The sequence below is a fragment of the Tenrec ecaudatus genome, chromosome 10, assembly GCF_050624435.1.
Source record: "Tenrec ecaudatus isolate mTenEca1 chromosome 10, mTenEca1.hap1, whole genome shotgun sequence".
Lineage (NCBI taxonomy): Eukaryota > Metazoa > Chordata > Mammalia > Afrosoricida > Tenrecidae > Tenrec > Tenrec ecaudatus.
In genome coordinates, this window is record NC_134539.1 from 153,581,035 (window position 1) to 153,600,492 (window position 19,458).

Consider the following 19,458-nt stretch of genomic DNA (forward strand, 5'->3'; position numbering starts at 1 on the left):
CACAATCAGGGTCACCAGGACAGCCAAACCCTTCTGAGAAAAACAGACTCCCCAGTCGACCCAGGGCTTTGGATACTTGAGCTGGGCTTCGGGCCACGTGTCCCTAGGCCACCACCCCAAGGGCCCTACCCAACAGAAGCACCCTTGCAAGGCCTCGTGTGCACCTGGGCCCCTTCCTCTGGTGCAGCACCTGCAGCTGGCAGATGGGTCCTTTTGGCTCACGGGCGCTTGGTTGGGGGTCTGCCTTGGCGGTAATGTTGGTTGTTCATTTTGAACGTGTTGTTGTCCGTTGCTTCGAATCAGTGTCGACTCCCGGTGGCCCCGTGTGCGTCAGAATAGACCAGCTCAGAAGCAGACTCTGGGACACCTCAGAAGCAGATCACCAGGTTGCTGGGTGGGTTTGAACCGGCAGCTCGGAGTCAAGCACCTAGTGGTCAAACACCCTTTGAATTCAGTACCAATGTCCAAGCGTCTTTAACAATTCATGTTCAAAAATGGTCTCCAACTTTGACCATGAGCCTCTGTCCTCAGCAAAGGTGCCTCGGGCCCAGCCACGCCCCGTGTCTCTCAACTTCTTTTGATTGGTAGGAACATTTCTCGTCACTACTCCGAAGCCCCCGATCAAAATCCCAAGGCTGTCAGTAAATTCATTTACTCGGTCACATCTAGGAGCCTCGTGGTGCAGGGGCTGCACATTGGGCTGAGAGCCACAAGGTCAGAGTTTGCAACCACCAGCCGCTCTCCAGGAGAAAGATGGGGCTTTCTACTCCTGTAAACAGTGACGGGCTCAGCACCCGCAGGGTCAGTTCCGCCCTGTCCTGTAGGGTCGTTGTGCGTCGGCATCGGCCCGCTGGCCGGGGGTTGAGTTCAACAGGCCACGTGACCGGGAGATGTGGACTATCCTTTCATAAAGAAGGCATTTTATTACTTTAACAGAAGTTTATTATGTCCGAACTCTGCATCGAGGGTGGGAGTGGTGCGGATTCAAACCTACAGAAGCAGAAAGGCAATAAAAATGTGCATCTGCTTGGTTCTCACATAGCCTCCCCATCTCTCAGTTGGCTTCTCTAGCTAGGCAGAGGCCAGGCGCATGGCTGCTGCTCTGGGCGCCTTCGGGCTGATTCCACCTTGGGGTAGCCCCAGGTAGCAAGGGACAGCTACGCTGTGGAGCCTCCCAGGCCATGATCCTGACCCCGGCAGGCACACGGCCCCTTTCTCTCCTGAACCCCCTGGGGAGATTCAAATGGGCAACCTTTGAGACTGAAGTAGAGACCTACAGCTAGTTAGTCATAGAACCGATGTAAGGCGGGACAGCTAGACCTGAGAGCCTGTTGTCTTGGGTTGTGCCTGCTGGACAGAACTCAAAGCGCTTTGCAGACATCACGACACGGGCCCTTCGTGTCTTCTGCCGGCCCTTCCAACACCGTGCTGCCGACACTTAGCCAAGAACCTGTGCGTGCTGCCACGAGTCCGTTCTGACTCATCACCTCCACCCCCGGAACAGAGCCTAACTGCCCCTGTAAGATTGGGAGGCTGTGAATCTTTATAGAAGCAGAAAGCCCCCTTTTTCTCCCAAGGAGTGGCCGGCGGATCCAAGCTGCTGACCTTGTGGTGAGCAGCCCAGCTGTGACCCACTGTGCCCGCAGAACGTCTGCTTTCTGGTCATCAGTGCTGGCTCATGGCGACCCTACAGAAGGGCAGATTAGACCTGCCTTGGCGGGTTCTGGGACTCAGTCGCTACAGAAGCAGAAAGCCTTCGCTTTCCTCCACGGACCTTGCGGTTAGCAAACTAAAACGTGACCCACAACGCCACCACGGGCGCTATGAGTCAGAGGTGACTTTCTGTGAGCTGGAGTTTTTTACTCAGGTGACCCCTAATGACCTTCATGTTGCTCCCCCCCACCCACCCACCCCCAATCCAGGATCCAAACAAGGGTCTGGCACGGCATGTTGATGCGTCGTTGGCACCTAAAACCTAAAACAATTCTCTGGCTCTGGTTTTCCCAGCAGTGGCATTTTCTGAATTTCCTTGAGTTCAATGATTTTTTGAACCTGCCTTCCCCGCCCTGGGCAGCCGGGCAGTGGAACTGCAATGTTAGTTGGCACCACCACCTAGTGGTGCGCTAGTGGTCTTGCAAAGAGGCATCTGTTTTCCCCTGCCTGCTGCTGTCAGCTGCTCCATGAGGCTCTCAGACAGACTCTCCACCCAAGAGCACACTCCTCCTGGAAGACGCAGGGAGGCCCTGGGGTGCTGGGAAGAAGGAAGCAGGAGGTGATGGAAGGACCCAGCAGGCAGGACCTCGGGTCAGGTGGGATCCCCGACTCTAGAGCCTCCAGGAGGGCGAAGTCCTTCCTGCAATCTCAGCCCCACAGGGCTTCACAAAGGGCTAGGCGCCTGCCTGTGTGTGTGTGTGTGGCGGGGGTGGGGGGGTGTGGGGGGGGAGCAACCTTGTTATTTGCCAGGGCAGTCCTGGCTCTGGCTCTTCAATCCTGGTTCAAACCCTGGCTCCACAATGCACCCACCTGCAAGAGTGTGGGCTGGTCTCTCGGCCTTACCGTCCCTGTGTGGCCACCTGTGGAGGGGGTGCTTTGTGTTTTCAAGTCCTTGTCGCCCCTGTGTCCGCGCCTGTTGCCCTTGAATCCATTCTATCCCATGATGACAGTATGGGTTACAGAGCAGAGCGGGTTCCCCAGGGCGGTTTTGGTTTCGCCTTTGCCTTGTCGTTGTCACAGAAGCAGGTTGCCAGCCCTTTCTTGCGTGGTACCACTGGGTGGGTTTGTAGAAACAAGCGTGGCACGGGGGGGGGGGGGCTGGGTGCACCGGAGGCACCATGTGATGCCAGCAGCCACTTCACGGCCACCTTCTCAGCTGTGGCCTGATGTCCGCCCCCCTCTCCCAACCCCATTCTCAGGACTACATCCCCGTGGAGGGCGAGCTGCTCTTCAACGCTGAGGAGAGCTGGAAGGAGCTGCAGGTGAAGCTGCTGGAGCTGCAGGAGGTGGACTCCCTCCTGTGGGGCCGCCAGAGCCGCCGCTTCCACATTCACCTGAGCAACCCCAAGTTCGGGGCACGCCTGGGCCAGCCCCATTCGGCCACGGTCATCATCGGGGACCAAGGTGGGCGTGCGTGCACCGAAGCAGGGAGGAAGGGGGTGCTGGGAGCCTCATGTTTAGCGGTCCAAACTGCCGGTACAGAAAAATCCAGTGAAATGTGAATGTTGGATCAATAGTGATCACTCACTCTTTTACTATCAGTCCATCTTGGGCAGTGTCTGAAGATTCCTGTCCCGTAAGCCGCAGCCCTGGTGGGGTAGTGGCTAGGCATTGGGCTGCTAACCGCAAAGTCAGCGGTTCAAAACCATCGTCGTTCTCTTCGCCGGAGAGAGAGATGAGGCCTTCTCTCCCCATCCTGAGCTGTGGTCGTGGAAATCCACAGGGGCAACAGTACCCTGTTCTACGCGGTCACTAAGCATCCCACTAGACTCGATGGCAGAGAGTTTGGAGCTTTTTAAAGTCAGGTGAATACGGGACGGCTCCCATGAAGACAGACGGCCTCAGCAACCCTGTGTAGGGTCACGATGACCTGAAGCAGGGGCCCTGGTAGTGCAGTGAGCTACCAGCTGGGCTCGGCGGACTGGCAGCCACTATAAAGAAAGATGAGGCACTCCACTCCCGTAACGAGGTACAGTCTGGGAAGCCCACAGAAGCAGTTCCACTCTGCCCTGTACGGGGACACTGGCAGCCAGAATCAACTCCAGGGCAGTGAGTCTTTTTGAGTGCTGAGTCAGACCGGTGGGTCTGTAGACTACTACGTGTTTGTTGTTCGTCTGAGATTTACATTCACTGGGTTGCCAATATTTCCCCCGCCACCAGAGGCTGAGGCCACACGGGGCCTGCCGAGGGCCTGGCGTTCCACCCCCAGGTCATATCCCTTGGGCTTTGCTCCGTTTGTCCATCCACCCCATGCCTGGCGACCCCGTGTGCAGAGCAGAACTGAGCTCCGCGGGAGCTCTTCAGCAGCAAGCTACCAGGCCTTTCTTCTGAGGCACCACCCACTTTTCAGGGAGAAGGAGGAAGTCTCTAGTCCAGTCCTGAGTTACAGTCTTGGAAACCCTGTTTGGGGGGGGGGGGGCGTTCCACGCAGGGCTGGGTTTCTAAGTCTGCATCCTACCAACTGCAGGAGTTTGTGGAGGGCCAGGGAGGTCAATCCGCATCCCTGAAAACCTTGCTTGGAAGTACTCTGAAAACTCCCTTTGCCAAGAGCGAGAGGGCGGGAGACCCCCCTCAGACGCCCCCAAGCTTAGGCAGCACCAGCCCCAGGGACTCCGGGCATAGGTCTCAGGTGGGAGCTAGTGAAGCGTCCCCTGGTGTTTAAAGGTGTCTCCGGCGCCCCCTGGTGGTCTGGAGGACAGGTTCCTGCCCCCACTTTCAGAGGGGTCTGAACGGGCTGGCTGCCCTGCATTTGACCATTTACAGATGAGACTGACCTGACAGTCGCTGGCCAGACAATGTCATCACTCCTGGCCTCCCGGGGCGACCCAGCGGCCCCACAGAACCCCAATGCCAAGGCTGCCGGATCCCGGAAGATCCACTTCAATTGGCTCCCCCCTCCTGGCAAGCCATTGGGGTACAAGGTGAGACCGGAGAGGGGTGGTGGGGAGTCAGGGAGGATTAGAGGAGGAGGGAGGTGGGTGTCCTGAAGGTCCCTGGGTGAGGAGAAGACATGCGTGGACAAGATGGATGGCAGGGGCAGGGGCAACCGCCGGGACTCAGGAAGGAGGAATCCCGTCCCTGAGTTTATCAGCCAGAGCCTGGCTGGCTGAACATGGGCCACTGGGCCATAAGGCAGGGCTCCCAGACCCAGAGGGGCAGCTTTGGACCCCTGTGCCCCACTCACCACTCCTCCCTCCCTCCCGGGTGCAGGTGAAGTACTGGATCCAGGGCGACTCCGAAGCGGAAGCCCAGGAGATGGACAGCAAGGTGCCCTCTGTGGAACTCACCAACCTCTACCCGTACTGCGACTACGAGATGAAGGTGTGTGCCTACGGGCCGCAGGGCGAGAGCCCCTACAGCTCCCTGGTGACCTGCCGGACCCACCAGGAAGGTGAGGCTCACCCTCCTCATGCAGCCAGCTCAGGGCCAGGGCATCCAGCCTGCCCGCCCACCCCACCCGTCCCTGACAACCTCTTCTTGCACCCACCCACCCACCCCCCAGTGCCCAGCGAGCCGGGGCGCCTGGCCTTCAACGTCGTCTCCTCCACTGTGACCCAGCTGAGCTGGGCTGAGCCAGCGGAGACCAACGGCGAGATCTCGGCCTACGAGGTCTGCTACGGCCCCGTCAACGAGGACAACCGTAAGGCTGGGCCCTCTCCCACCCTGGGACAGCAGGCATGGGAAGGGAAGGAAGAGGGCAGGGACTGAAGGGAGGTCCAGGTCCAGTCTGGACGCCCTGGGATCGATCTGCCTTGCTCTGGTGGCCTGAGGCATCAGTGAGTTCAGGTCCGACTTGAAATTTGGGTTGTGGTGCCCGCCAAGGCGGTGGGCCAGCCTCTCAGGGGGCAGGAGGCTGCACTAGAAAAACTCAAACCCACCGCCACCACCGAGTCCGTTCCAACTCACACTGACCCACCAGGACAGGCTGTGGGTTCTCAAGACTGTCTCTCAAGGGGAGTGGGAAATTTCGTCTCTCTCCCACGGAACGGCTGGTGGCTTTGAACTGCTGACCTCGTGATTAGCAGCCCAGTGTATGGGGCTCCTCCACCAGGGTTCCTGGAGGAAAAAGCCAAGACACCCTGGACCTAAGATCCGTTGTTAGTATGTTTCTTACACCAGGAAGGCGCCCTGGTGGCACTTTCAGATCAGCACTGGAGTACTAACTGTAAAGTGGCCAGTTCAAACTCCCCAGCTGCACTACAGGAGGAAAATGAGACTAGGACACCCACACCCACACACCTCCGTCAGGTGACTACACGTCGCAGTAAACCCTAGGGCAGTGAACTTGATTTGGTTTGGGACATGCACATCTGGCAGGCCTGTTTACCCAGCCCTGTAAGAGGGGAAATTGACCAGATAAGGAAGTGTTAGAGGGAGGCCAGATCTGCCTCTCTCTTCCTACCCTCATCTTTGCTTGGTTAGTCTCAGGGATGGGGAGCTCACCACCCTGCAGAGTAGCTATCTGGAGCGTCTGTGGTGAAACCAGGCTTTCTGAGACTTCCTGCACCAAGGATGTGTCTGTCCTCTCCCACATGTCTCCCAGGGATCTGAGGGTACCCTGAACACAACCCGATTCTCTCCGGGCTCAGTTAATACCCCAAACCTTCAGTCATCCTCTGTGCTGCCTCATGTCACTTTCACAGCAGCTCCGGGGGATGGAGGGCGGCCCCCATCCAACAGGCCCCGCCCCAGGAAGGGCCAGGGCCAGGAGTGGGTGTCTGCAATTCTCAGCCTCTGCATATGACCTGCGGGTCCTCCTGGAGAACAGGGGTCAGGACGATGTGTTCAGGAGGATGGGCACTGCCATGCTGTCTCAAGCCAGCAGAGGGAGCACCGCCCTTGTCAGCAGCTGCCTGGAGACCTTGGCTCATCCTGGGTCTGCGAGGTCTAGGCCAACCATAGGAGCCCCCGTGCTACAGACGGTGAACATCCCTCCGCTGCTAACCCCGGGTTAGACTTCTCCTACACCCAGAGATGCCCCAGGAGAAAGGGGTGGTGGTCGACTTCTGAAAAATCAGCCACTGGAAACCCTACGGAGAACAGAGTTCTACTCTGATACACTTGGGGTCTCCAGGAGTGGGTCTCATGGGCCAGTGCGGGAAAGAGGCCAGGCCAGTCATCGCAGGCCTGACTTGGGTCTTACAGTCGCTTGACACTGAGTGTTTCCATCCCTACCCCGGGCTGGGTTAAGATGTGCCGGGCAGCCCTCCCAGCCTGTGGGCCTCGCTATGGCCCAAGGATGGCTCCCTGCAGGCTGGCTAGCCTCCACTCACCACCTCCTTGAGCACAGGACTTTTCCTGGGGTTACACATGCAGCATATCGGATATACCATTTTCCAAAATCCTCTTCGACCCTTTTTGGAAACCAGGCTCTTTCTGGTCCCCCTTTTCTGTTCCCCAGAATCCTGCACACAGCGGCCTGGCTCTTCTGCCCTGGTGGCCTGTGAGCTAAGTGTCAGCCGGCAAGTGCAGGCCGGCAGTGTGAACCCAACAGTCGTTCCCAGAGAGAGACAAGGCTGCCAGCCTCTGGGAGAGGCCTGGTTGCACAGTGGTTACGGGCTGGGCTGCTAACTGCAAGGCGGGCAGTGTGAACCCCCAGCTGCTCTGCAGGAGACTGACGAGGCTTTCTGCTCCCGTGGAGACTGACAGCCAGGCTAGAAGTCCACAGGGGTAGCTAGATTCTGTCCGACAGGGTGCCTGTGAGTTGGAATCGACTCGGTGACAGTGAGAGAGAATTGAGTGAGCCTGCTTGGGGAAGGGCACAGCCTTGGGGAACCTCACGAAGTGTGCCACCCTGTCCTGGGGGCTGGCAATGAGTGGAAGTGAACTCGGATGACTCCTTCCTCTTCTCCCCTCCCTGTGCTCATGGGTATGGCACCCTGAGGGCAGCCAGGAGGGTGCTCAGAGCCCCCCTTGCTTCCTCGACAGAGCCCCCGGGGGTTTGGTTGTGTGTGGCATGTGGGGTCACTGTGATGCTGGTGGCCGGTGGGTAGAGGTGAAGCCAGGCCGCCTGCAGTCCAGGGCAGGCTCTGTCACCCATTGGTGACATGCCCTCTGGAGAGGTGGGGACACTTCTTGTGACAGTAGTCCCCGGAGGTCATGAGCCCTCCCTGCCTGCGGGGAGTCATCCCAGGACGGCAGACATGGTCAGGCCAAGGCGAGGCTGGCACCTGGGGCCCTCTGACATGCTCTCCCTGCCCCAGGGCCCATCGGGCCCATGAAGAAGGTGCTGGTGGACACCCCGAAGAGGCGCATGCTGCTCATCGAGAACCTCCGGGAGTCCCAGCCCTATCGCTACACCGTGAAGGCGCGCAACGGGGCCGGCTGGGGGCCGGAGCGGGAGGCCTTCATCAACCTGGCCACGCAGCCCAAGCGGCCCATGTCCAGTGAGTGGCGGTCAGGTGGCTCGGGCAGATGGGGAGCCCAGGGGAGGCAGAGAGAGGGCCCAGGCTCAGCTCGTGCTGCCCCCACCCCCGCAGTTCCCATCATCCCCGACATTCCCATCGTGGATGCCCAGAGCGGGGAGGATTATGACGGCTTCCTCATGTACAGCGACGATGTCCTGCGCTCGCCGGGGGGCAGCCAGAGGCCCAGCGTCTCCGACGACACCGGTGAGTGAGCCTGGGACCATGTCAAGGGTCCTATTGGGTGGGCATGGGGTCAAGACAGAGCTCCCCGCCAGGCAAAATCAACTGGGGGACTCAAGGTGCTGACACTGGGTCAGAGGGGCCAGGCAGACAAGGTCTGTGTGCGGTCTGAGTGCTAGGGCCGGAGGCAGACGGGCTTTGTGCACACGGACCAGTAGAGACTGCTCTCCAGGGCTCAGGCCCGGCTGGGAGTCGGGGCCCTCGGGGCAGGCCCCTGGCAGAAGGCCCCTGGCAGTCACTTGGCAAGGTGCTAATGAGGCAGTGCCCACACAGACACACAGGCATGCCCCACCTTCGTGGTATCCAGCACAGGCCCATGGAAAGCCCCTGTGCAGAGGCTCCTGAGCACAGTCCCCAGGTGGCCCTACTCCAGGCCTACCACCAACCCCCCAGCCTGCTGCCCGCTCTGCGGACATGGGCTACCAGGTCTAGTTTCCTGAGTGAATTCACACTAGCCCCCAAGGCTGAGCTTGGTCTTGGTCTCATGAGCCACCAGGAAGGTCTGAGGCACCCTGGTGGCCCACTAGTTCAGTGCTCATCTGCTAACGGAGAAGTTGGCTGTTGAAACTCACCAGTCATCCTGCAGGCGGCTGTGGCCGCCTGCTTCTGCCGACGTGCGGCCTGAGAGCCGGAATCCATTAGGTGGCAGTGGGGTGGGTTTGGGTGAGGCTCTGAGGAAAGACCACCTGGTCAGCAGCCAGGAGTCCCAACTGCTACTGGCCCTATCGGTACCCACAATGGTCCCTGGGAGGCAGGTAGGGGAGGGGCCACTCTGACCATTGAACAGACAGGGAAACTGGGGCTCAGAGCCCAGAAGTACCTTCAGGAAACTTTCACAAGGTTGCCAGGGGCTCCCAGCAGGTCCTGGGATCTGTCCTCTCCTCAGTGCCACACTGCTCAACGTCCGCCTGGGTGGTCCGGCAGGGAGCCCCAGATTGGGGCTCCCCATCTCCTTCCGCCTGGATCTTACCGAGCCCAGAGGATGGGGCTTTCGCCGCAGCGCCGCCCACCTCGTCTGTCCATCGGCCCCTCTTCATGCAGCCACCAGCCTGCCCGCCCGCCCGCCGGCGCCAACGCGGCCCTTCGTTGTTCCCAAGGCGGCGGCTGGAAGTTCGATGCCCTGCTCGGGGAGGAGCTGGACCTGCGGCATGTCACGTGGCGGCTGCCCCCGGAGCTCATCCCGCGCCTGTCCGCCAGCAGCGGGTGCTCCTCCGAGGCCTCCCCTGCGCCCCCAGATGACGGCATGGGGGGCGCCAGACCACCCCGCAGCGCAACCCCTGGGCCCCCCGGAGGTGACGGCTCTCTCCAGGCCGCGCCCCGACCGCACACACTTAGGCTCCCTCGGCGCCCGCCCTTGGGGCCCCTGGGTGGGCAGCGCCCCCCAGCTCCACTGGGGCTCAACACCCATGATGGTGGACTGCCCAGGGGCGGAGCGGCTAGCCCTGCCCCACCATCCTGCAGAGTGTGGCCAGCCAGGGGCAGGGTGGTCCTTGTCCAGGAACAAGTGTCTTCGTCCTTGGTGGCCGAGGGAGGTTGGCAGGAGAGCTGCCAAGTCCCTGGAAGGTCGCCAACCCTGGGACTTCCCAGGACCCCCATCGGGGCTATGGGCCTGTCTCCTGTGAATGACCCTGCCCTCCTCCGCAGAGCACCTGATGAATGGGCGCATGGACTTTGCCTTCCCGGGCAGCGCCAACTCCCTGCACAGGATGACTGCAGCCAACGCAGCCTACGGCACCCACCTGAGCCCACAGCTGCCCCGCCATGTCATGAGCACCTCCTCCACCCTCACGCGGGACTACCACTCGCTGACCCGTACCGAGCGCGCGCAGACGGCCACGCTGCCCAGGGACTACTCCACCTTGACGTCCGTCACATCCCATGGTGAGTGCCTGGCCGCCCTGCCCTTCCCTTCCCGTCCTCCAGGCTGAGGCTGCGGGCTCGGGGGCCCCAGTCCCCACCCTCCAGCACAGGTACCCACACCCCACATACACACACATACCCCTCACACCCCCGGCCCCCACCTCTCTCACGCTTGTTTTATTCCAATGTAGGCCTCCCTCCCATCTGGGAAGCTGGGAGAAGCAGGCTTCCGTTGTCCTGGGCCCTGGGGGCTCAGAATCGGGCTCAGGTGAAAGGGCTGCCCCCCTTTGGGGGTTCAATCATCCTGGCAGGGCAGCCCACAGCACCCTCCCAGGACCCAGGTAGTGCAAGGGAGTTGGACCTGTTGCCACGGCTGACCTGCTCCATCTGCCACCTGTCCAGTCACTGCCACCACCTTTTCATGCTCCATCCCACCAGCACAGGGACTAACCACCAGCCCAGCCCATCCATGCTGAAGCCTAACGCGGCTCCACCGGGTGTACAGGGGTGGGGGTGGGGGCAGCCAAAGGAGGGGGTTGCTGCGCGCCCACTCAAGGTGCTCGCCCTCTCTCGGCACAGGCAGGGCCCGCACCCACTCTGAGGACGTGCGGGAGGTGCTGGGCAGCCTGGACAGGGTGATGCAGGGTGAGTGAGCTCCCAGCTGGTAGTGCACCTGTGAGGGAGGTGCGGGCAGCAGGCTGTGACAGTTCAGAGACCCCTGCCTCTGAGGCTCTGACTGTGGCCCTCTGTCCCCAGAATCGCGTGTGGTTGCGGGGGTGCCCGACACGCCCACGCGCCTGGTGTTCTCAGCCCTGGGGCCCACCTCTATGAAAGTGAGCTGGCAGGAGCCGCGCTGTGAGCGGCCGCTGCTGGGCTACAGTGTGGACTATCAGCTGCTCAATGGCGGTGAGTGCTCCAGGGGGCTGTAAGGACACCCCCCCACGGCTGCTCCAACCCAGCCTTAGAGAGGAGGGTCCCTTACCCATCTCCCCAGCTTTTCAGCTAGGCTTTACAGAACAAGGTCCCACTGACCTCAGGCCTGGGGCCTTGCTGGCCTGACCTGCCTGGGGAGGCTGAGAATCTGAGCCTCCAGGCAGGCACAAGCCCAGGTCAGGATGTGGGTGGGCTCAGACACCACCCGCCCCGCATACAGTGCAGAGCCCAAACCACCAGCCCTGTCTGAGGATTCTAGCCTGCGGGCCTCCTGTACCCTGGGAGGGTCAGGGAAGGGGTGGGAGGATGCCCGGGTTGGAGGGCCCGGCTCCACTGCCTATCCCACCCGCCTCCAGAGGAGTGGCACCGGATCAACATCCCCAGCCCCAGCCAGACTTCGGTGGTGGTTCAGGACCTCCTGCCTAACCACTCCTACGTGTTCCACGTGCGCGCCCAGAGCCAAGAGGGCTGGGGGCCCGAGCGAGAGGGTGTCATCACCATCGAGTCACAGGTGCACCCGCAGAGCCCACTCTGCCCGCTGCCAGGTGAGTGGGGCCTCCCTCCAACACACCCCCTCCAGCCCCCCAGTGTACTCCGGCCCCAACACAAGGGACACCCAGATTCTAAACCTTCACCCCGGGATGCCAACACAAGACACTCCTCCCACCGCTCTCCAGGCCCCGCCTTCCCTCTGAGCACCCCACCCCCAACACACTGACCTTCGGCTCCGCTCCCCAGGCTCCGCTTTCACCCTGAGCACCCCCAGTGCACCGGGCCCCCTTGTGTTTACCGCTCTGAGCCCCGACTCACTGCAGCTGAGCTGGGAGCGGCCACGGCGGCCCAACGGGGACATCCTTGGCTACCTGGTGACCTGTGAGATGGCCCACGGAGGAGGTGCTTCCCCTGCCATGGTGGGCGAGGTGGGGGGGACTGAAAGGTCCGGAGGGGGCAGGACAAGAGGCCTGACGGTGGTTCCCCATGCAGGGCCCGCCACCACTTTCCAGCTGGATGGAGACAGTCCGGAGAGCCGGCTGACTGTGCCAGGCCTCAGCGAGAATGTACCCTACAAGTTCAAGGTGCAGGCCAAGACCACCCAGGGCTTTGGGCCGGAGCGCGAGGGCATCATCACCATAGAATCGCAGGATGGAGGTAGGAAGCCGGCTTCCACCAGACACCCCCCCCGCAGACCCCGCCCCTGCCCCCACCCACTGACGGACACCCCCCTCTGCGACCTCCAGGGCCCTTCCCACAACTGAGCGGCCACGCGGCGCTGTTCCAGCGCTCACTCCCACGGGAATACAGCAGCGTCACCACCACCCACACCAGCACCACCAAGCCCTTAGTGGGTGAGTGGGGCGCCAGCACAGGGAGAGTGGCTGGGGCCCCGGCAGGGTGCTTCAACACCTCTGCCCCTGCAGATGCACTAACCCTGGGGTCCCAGCACCTGGAGATGGGTGGCTCGCTCTCTCGGCACGTGACCCAGGAGTACGTAAGCCACACGCTGACCACCAGCGAGACCCTCGGCACACAGGTGGATACTCAGTTCTACCAGACCTGAGCCCCCCGCCCCACTCCCGTGCCTCTCCACTGCCTTGCTTCTGCATTGCGAAGGCTCCCAGAGCCCAGCCCCGACAGGTGACTCAGCCTCCAGAGCAAGCCCTCAACTACAGAAAAGGGGGCGGGAAGGGGCAGAAACCCGGAAAGACCCCCTGGCTGCCTGTTCCTCCCCACCCTGCCTCACCAAGGGCCCCAAACCCCTCTGTAACCAAAGACCAGACCGCGAGTGCCCAGGGGCCCAGCCTCAGACCTGCAATTAATAAAAGATTTTGCTACTCCTTAGCGCTACCTGTCGAGGCTTCTGGGGCCAGAGAGGTGCCACCCCAGTCCTGGCCCCCATTCTGATGCCCCAGCACAGATACACCTCAGGGCCACACAGCAACAGGATCAGAGGCACAAGTTTATTGAGCACCCAGATGTGGTGGGCAGGCACCAAGGCCGGCAACCCCTCACAGTGGCAGCACCGAGGCGCCGCTAGCGGCCTGGGAGAGGTAGAAGGTGGCCTTCCCACTGTACTGCTCCTGTGGAGGGGGAGAGTCTGAGCAGGGGCCCCAGGCACCAGGCGGAGGGGCCCCCTCCCTCCAGGCTTGGAAAACACTCACCTGGATCTGCTTCATGGCTCGAGCTGCAGCGGAGGCTTCCAGCAGTGTCACCGTGCACCCGCCAAAGCCACCGCCTGTCATGCGGCTGCCATAGACCCCAGGCACAGACAGCGCGGCCTCCACCAGCTGGTCCAGCTCGGGGCAGCTCACCTCGTAGTCATCCCTGTGAAGACAGCACGGAGGGCGGGCGTGGGACATGCTGGCCGAGGACAGCTAGCGAGCTGGCCTGTGAGATGCTGGTGCCCGGAGGGCTTACCTGAGCGAGTAGTGACTCTCTACCATAAGACGGCCAAAGGCACGGTAGTCCCCGCGGTTCAGGGCTTCAGCAGCCTGGGCCGTGCGCCGGATCTCCCCCACGACGTGCCGTGCCCGCCGGAAGCCCTCCTTGCTGACCAGCTCCTTGCCAGCTGGGGAGGAAAAGGTGTCAGCAGACCACCTCCCAGGGTCACGGCTGTGTGTGTGTGTGTGTGTGTCCAATAGCACCCAAATGTTACTTGCAGAGGCCTGATGGCATAGTGCCTCTGCACTGGGCTGCTAACTCTAAGGTCAGCAGTTCAAAACCATCAGCTGCTCCTTAGGAGAAAGGCAGGGATTTCCACTCCCACAGAATTAGTCTCAGAACCAACAGGGTCCATTTTACTGTGTCCGGTAGGGTCCCCATCGACCTGATGGCAGTGAATTTGCTTCTGTTTGAGGGAAAGGGTGGAAGGTCCAAAGGTCAAGGCCAACTTCCAAGGCCCAGCTCTGAACCTGAGTCTAAGCCGGAGCTGGAACTCTGAGCAAGTGACTGGGCTCCTGAACACCCTCTTCCTCCTGGCAGAATGGGAGATCAGCCTGTGGGAGTTTGGCACACAGCAGGAGACCAGCAGGCAGCCGTTCCCGGCCGAGACCCCGCAGGTGCTGCCAGGATGCGTGGGACCCTGCTCCTTGCCTGGGTCACCCAGGCAGGACAAGAGTGCAGAGGCTGACACAAAGTGATAGTGGTATTGGGAGGGCCAGGGACATAGGGGACAGGAAACTGCCTCGGGGCAGTGTATGCAGGGGACTGTGGGTCACAGTGTCAAGGAGGTCTGGCTACTTCATTCCATGGGCAGCTGGAGCCATGGCCGGAGCAGAACACAGCTGAGTTCCAGAGGACAGTGGGACCTGGCCTTGGCAGCAAGAAGCAGGTGTTGGAGGCAGCTGTGGATTAATTAAATACACCCACCTGGGGATCCCGGTCAGCAGCAGGAGTGGGAGAACTCAGGCTGACTGAGGTTTCTAACGGGCGCCATGAGGGCAAGACGGTCACAAAAAAAAACAGGAAGCCCAGGGAGGAAGCAGTTTCGAGGGCCATGGGGCCCCTGAGTGGACACAGAACAGAGGTGAGGAAAGCAGGGCCAGAGATACAGGTATGACCCTCCAGGGGCCACTGAGACTGCTGTGTAGGGAGGTCAGGGTTGGGTGTGGCGGGGGCACGTCAGAGGGGAAATGAGGGAGCCGTCTGCAACCATCAGGCCTAGCCCATGGGATCCGTGAGGGAGGCATGGAGAGGGGCCGGCAGACTGAGGGTTAAAAGACAGGCGAACTGGTGAAGCAGAGGAAGCACAGGCTCTCAGGAGTTGGGGGGAGGGGGGGTTGTGGGCAGGACACACACACACACACACACACACCCCACCCGCTTTTTCTCCCGCTTACTAACATCAGGGCCACTCTGACTCACAGCGGCCCCGCAGGGCCGGTGTGGGTTTCTGAGACTGCCAATGAGCAGCTGGTGAGTTTGAACTGCCGACCTTCAGGTTAGCACTCCGACGCATCGGTAACCTACTCTACCACCAGGGTTCTTCTGAGAATCCTTGGAGGAGGGGAGGGAGCAGAGAGGTCTGAGTCAGGGTCTGAAGGCAGCAGGGAAGGACCAGGCAGGGACCAGGAAGGCAGGTGCAAAGGGGGCAGGGCTATTGGGCAGGGGAGCACCCATAAGCGTGAGAGGAGGGCGCCAGGTCAAGGCACTCAAACGTGAAAACCTCAGCCAAGGTGGTCTGACCAGAGCAGGGGAGGCAGGCCTTGGAGAAGGCGAGTCACAAAGGGAAGAACAAGGTGGGCCCTCGCGCTGGCCCATGAATGGGACACTCCCATGCTGGCAGGGAGGGCGCCGCTCCGAGTGGACGGGAAGCAGAGGCTCACAGTGTGGGCTCCAGCAGGTGGCCGGGCCTCAACCTCAGCGCTGCCCCTTTCTGTAAGCCGCCCTAAAGGGGCACAGACTATGGGTTCTGGCGCTCAACTCCCCCAGGCCTTAGAACCTGCGGAAATGACCCCACCCTTCTGGTCAGTTGTCTTGCCTCAGAGACTCACTGCCAGCGAGTGGACGTCCATTCCGAGGGACCCTGTGGGACGGAGTGTGAGGTTCTCAGGCTGAAACTTCCCGGAAGTAGAAACCCCTGTCTGTCTCCTGAGGAGAGTCTGGTGGCTCTGAGCTCGAAGCCCAGGTGTAACCACACCACCTGGGCTCCTCTGCTCAGTGTGTCGGAGACTTAAACAAAACACCAAAACTGCCAGCTTTCGGGTTCTAGTTCTAGGCATGTGTTGCTGATGCTGCCATCGAACAGGTTCCGACCCGTAGCGACCCTGTGCACCATCGAAGGGAACACTGCCCGGTCCCGTGCCGTCCTCCCAACGGTCCCTAGGCTTGAGGCCCTTGTTGCAGCCAAGGAGTCACCCCACCTCCTGGAGGCCCCTCCTCTTTTCACTGCCCTTCCGCGTCAACAGAGTCAGACGAGCTGGGTGCGCTGTCAGAAGGGAGTGCCCCGATGTGTGCTGAAAGAGTCCGTCTCTTTGGACAATGAACGTCCCCTGGCAGAAAAGGGGGTTCAAGTTCAGGGACTCGCAAGCACCGGCAATCAAGAGTCAGGAGCAGATGAGTCGAGGGCACACACTAGTTGGATTGCATGGTGGCGCGTGCTGAGGGAGAGGCTCCCAGGTGGTGGCCCGTTAGGTTCTTCTCTGCACCTGTCTGCGTCTCGTCTGCTTACCAGGGGGGGCTGCAGACCGCAGGGTCAGCTGTTGGAACCCCCCCACCCTCTGCCCCATGAGGAGCTGCAGTCTCGGAAGGCGCAGCCCCACCCTGGCCTGTGGGGTGGCCATGAGTCACACTCAACCGGGTGCCAGTGAGCTTGGTGCCGAGGGAAACCAAGCCTCGGACGGGCAGGAAGGGGCACAAAAACCCAAGAAGAGACAAAGAAGACCCCAAGCACTGCGGAGAGAGACCGGGGGTGGGGTGTGTGTGTTGCAGGGTGCTTGGGTGCAGGGAGTGGGCAGATGTGGCAGGAGGGCCCTGGAGGTCAGGTGCCCACCCAGCTCCAGGGCAGCACGCCCTGCCAGCCTCACCTTCCAGCTCCTCCAGCTGCACCTCTCGGAGGCTGTCCTTGCCCAGGGCCTGCGCCACCTCCTCGCACTGGCGCCGCCGAAGCGGGTACTCAGTGGAGCCCAGCGAGTGGCGGACGTTGGAGTTGGTGATGAGCACGGTCAGCTTGGGGTCCGAGAGTGGCACTAGGCTTGTCTCCAGGGACCTGGAGATGGCAAGGCTGACGTCTGATTGCCAGGTCAGAGGGGGTGGGCACGCTCCACCCGGTGCTCCCGAGTGTGCACTGGCAGGGGGCAAGGGGACTGACCTGCAGTCAATGAGCAGCGCGTGACCCTTCTGCCCCAGCAGAGCGATGAGCTGGTCCATGATGCCACATGGCACCCCCGCGAAGCTGTGCTCGGCCTGCTGGCACACCTGGGCCTGGGCGGCTAATTCCCGAGAGTCTGCAGCACAGGGCAGGGGGTTGGGGCAGTTGGGGAGGCAGGCAGCTCCAAGGAGTTTCCCATCCCCTCTCCCGAGGCCTGAAGTAGGGCAAGGAGGCGGGCCCCAGGTGGTACCTGTGCAGAGCTGGTGGAGGAAGGTGTAGATAGCCACTTCCAGCGACGCTGAGCTGGAGAGTCCACCTCCCAGGGGCACGGAGCTGACCACAACCGCATTGAAGCCAGGGAGGGGGCCGGCTGCACGGGGGCAAGTGGACAGTGGTGAAATAAGCTGTTGGAGGCAGGCACAGGAAGGGCATGTGGCCTGGCATGAGAAGAAGCATTGGGCACCCCGTCTCAATTGTCAGTCTCTTGCTGAGCCAAAGACCCAACTGCCCTCTGGCTCCCTCCATCCCTCCCTGGGTCCTGGGCCCATTTGTCCCAGTTCTCTGGCTGGCTTAGGGCTCTGGAGGGCAACGGGCTAGACCCTTGGACCCTCCAGTCATGTTCCAAAAAGCCTTTAGCATCCACTGCCTCATCTGTAAAATGGGAAGGCTCCCGCCCATGGATTAGATGAGTTACAGAAGGTCAAGCCTGACAGGCAGAGCATCTGCTACCAGTGGGCAGACGTAGGCTGGTACCTGGGTAGTGTTGAATCACCCCCTTGACGTAGTTGGCCCAGTGGGGCGTCCCGGGCTGCAGTGACCGCTGGGGTGTGGGCAGGGGGAACTGCAGCCGCCGGGGCTCATCGGCAAGCTCAGCAGTGGTGAGGAGAGAGACGAGCTTGTCTGACCGCAGGCTGCCAACCACCACGGTCATCAGCTCCAAGGCCTGGCAGAGGGAGAGGATGCAGTCTCAGGGTAGGAGATGCCCGGCCCTCAGGGGCCCCGGGGAAAGGCGGGGAGCAGGGCCACTAGGGAAGGGAGGGGTCAGGAGGGCATTGACCTTAGAGGTTGGGGCCTGGTCTGCTGGGGTTGCAAGGGCCCCACCAGCTATGGCCTGAGGGCAGATCTGGACTCTGGACTGTGCCCTAAGCATGGGCTCCCAGCTGAATGCCAAGAACGAAATGGGCTTAGCAGTGCAGTCTCCCCGTCCTTAAACTGCACCCCATCTGAGACCAACCAGAACCACCAGTCCCATGTTTCTGACTCCTGGTGACCCACGCTGAAAATAGGGTAGAGAGATCCTGGATCTGAGAGGAAACCTTGGCCTTGGGCAGAGCACTTGCCCTTTCTGGACCTCATTGTTCTCCTCCATGAACTGGACCCAGCATCTCAGGGCTAGCATGATGGAGCCCCCACCCCCACCCCTGTGTCGGCCCAACAGACCCAAATGCCACGTGACATCTGCCCACAGTTAGAGGCCAGCGCTCGGGCCCAGTGGCCAGGACCTGCAGATCACATGGTGGCTCACACACAGTACGCGGATTCCACGCCCCCTCGGCCGGCCTCCTTCGAAGCGGGTTTCCAGCTTCCTCCTTCCAAAGCAGGAAGCTCGGATCCCAGACCCACCCTCAGAAGCTTCTCCCCCAAACTCTGGCTGGGAAGTCGGGGGCTGCCCGCCCAGCGTTCGCCTCCCTGCACCCTGCCCTTGGCCCAGGCTGCGGGCTCTGGGGTCCCCCACGCCCCTCACCATGGGCAACACCAGGCCCTGGTTGTAGTCCGTGTGCTCCCCGATGAGGTTGACGCGGCCCGGCGCCGCCACGGCCAGCTCGGGCTCCGTACCGAACTCCTCGCGGAAGGCCTGCTGGGCCTCGGCCAGCAGCTCGGCCACCTGGGGTTGCCTGGTAGCAGCCATGTCGCTCTCCCGCCGCGTGCAGCGCGCTCGGCCGCCCGCCGGGTTAGGGCTGGATGCTGGGGGCGGGGCCGAGGCCGCTGGCGACGCACATTCCTGCACGCGCCTCCCTCGCTCCCGGGGACACGCCACCCCCCGCCCCAGGCCCTGCTGCGCGCGCGCGCGCGCGCGCGCGCGCACTCCGCGCGCCGGGGACCTGCGGTGCTGCGCGCGCCCGCCTGCGAGTGGGGAAAGGGGCGGCGCCGCCCCCACGCCCCGCCCATGGTCCGAGCTGGCCCCGCCCCCGCAGGCCCCGCCCCCGCAGGGGTCTCCCCTGTTGGAATCCCTCCCACCAGGGACTGTCTGTCAGGTCAGTAGCCTCTGGAATTAGGCGCGGCGTTTTGTGCGCAAGCGCGTAGCTTGGAATCTGTTCAGGGTTTGTCCCTTCCAAAGGCATCTCTGGAAATCTCCTTGACCAAAGGCAGGATGGCCTAGCCGAGTATGGCCATCACTGTCATTAAGCTGTGCACCTGTAAAAAGATGTCGCGGTTGGAGGGAGCACCAGGTGGGAGTCTGCACGGCACCCCCACCTGTGGGGCGAGGGAAGAGAGGAC

At 61.8% G+C, this 19,458-nt stretch overlaps 2 protein-coding genes across 2 annotated transcripts in view; one reads left to right on the forward strand and one right to left on the reverse strand.

Annotated features, from left to right (window-relative positions):
* ITGB4 (integrin subunit beta 4) overlaps positions 1-12,827 on the forward strand; it is a 29,234-nt gene extending 16,407 nt beyond the window's left edge. The window contains exons 26-39 of the mRNA XM_075559452.1: positions 2,913-3,117; positions 4,477-4,634; positions 4,924-5,104; positions 5,216-5,353; positions 7,917-8,099; positions 8,193-8,324; positions 10,005-10,241; positions 10,800-10,865; positions 10,977-11,126; positions 11,510-11,698; positions 11,892-12,047; positions 12,138-12,302; positions 12,392-12,499; positions 12,572-12,827. Coding sequence (XP_075415567.1) covers positions 2,913-3,117; positions 4,477-4,634; positions 4,924-5,104; positions 5,216-5,353; positions 7,917-8,099; positions 8,193-8,324; positions 10,005-10,241; positions 10,800-10,865; positions 10,977-11,126; positions 11,510-11,698; positions 11,892-12,047; positions 12,138-12,302; positions 12,392-12,499; positions 12,572-12,711 — 2,208 coding nt within the window. The 3' untranslated portion in view covers positions 12,712-12,827. The remainder of the gene's footprint in view (positions 1-2,912; positions 3,118-4,476; positions 4,635-4,923; positions 5,105-5,215; positions 5,354-7,916; positions 8,100-8,192; positions 8,325-10,004; positions 10,242-10,799; positions 10,866-10,976; positions 11,127-11,509; positions 11,699-11,891; positions 12,048-12,137; positions 12,303-12,391; positions 12,500-12,571) is intronic.
* A 270-nt stretch (positions 12,828-13,097) lies between these two features.
* GALK1 (galactokinase 1) lies at positions 13,098-19,014 on the reverse strand. The gene is made up of 8 exons (XM_075562225.1): positions 18,704-19,014; positions 17,713-17,902; positions 17,210-17,329; positions 16,960-17,095; positions 16,676-16,857; positions 13,569-13,719; positions 13,313-13,475; positions 13,098-13,231 (listed from the first exon to the last, which is right to left on the reverse strand). Exons 1-8 carry the CDS (start codon positions 18,866-18,868, stop codon positions 13,160-13,162), a joined length of 1,179 nt encoding a protein of 392 aa, XP_075418340.1. The 5' UTR covers positions 18,869-19,014; the 3' UTR covers positions 13,098-13,159.
* Between the last annotated feature and the right edge of the window lie 444 nt (positions 19,015-19,458).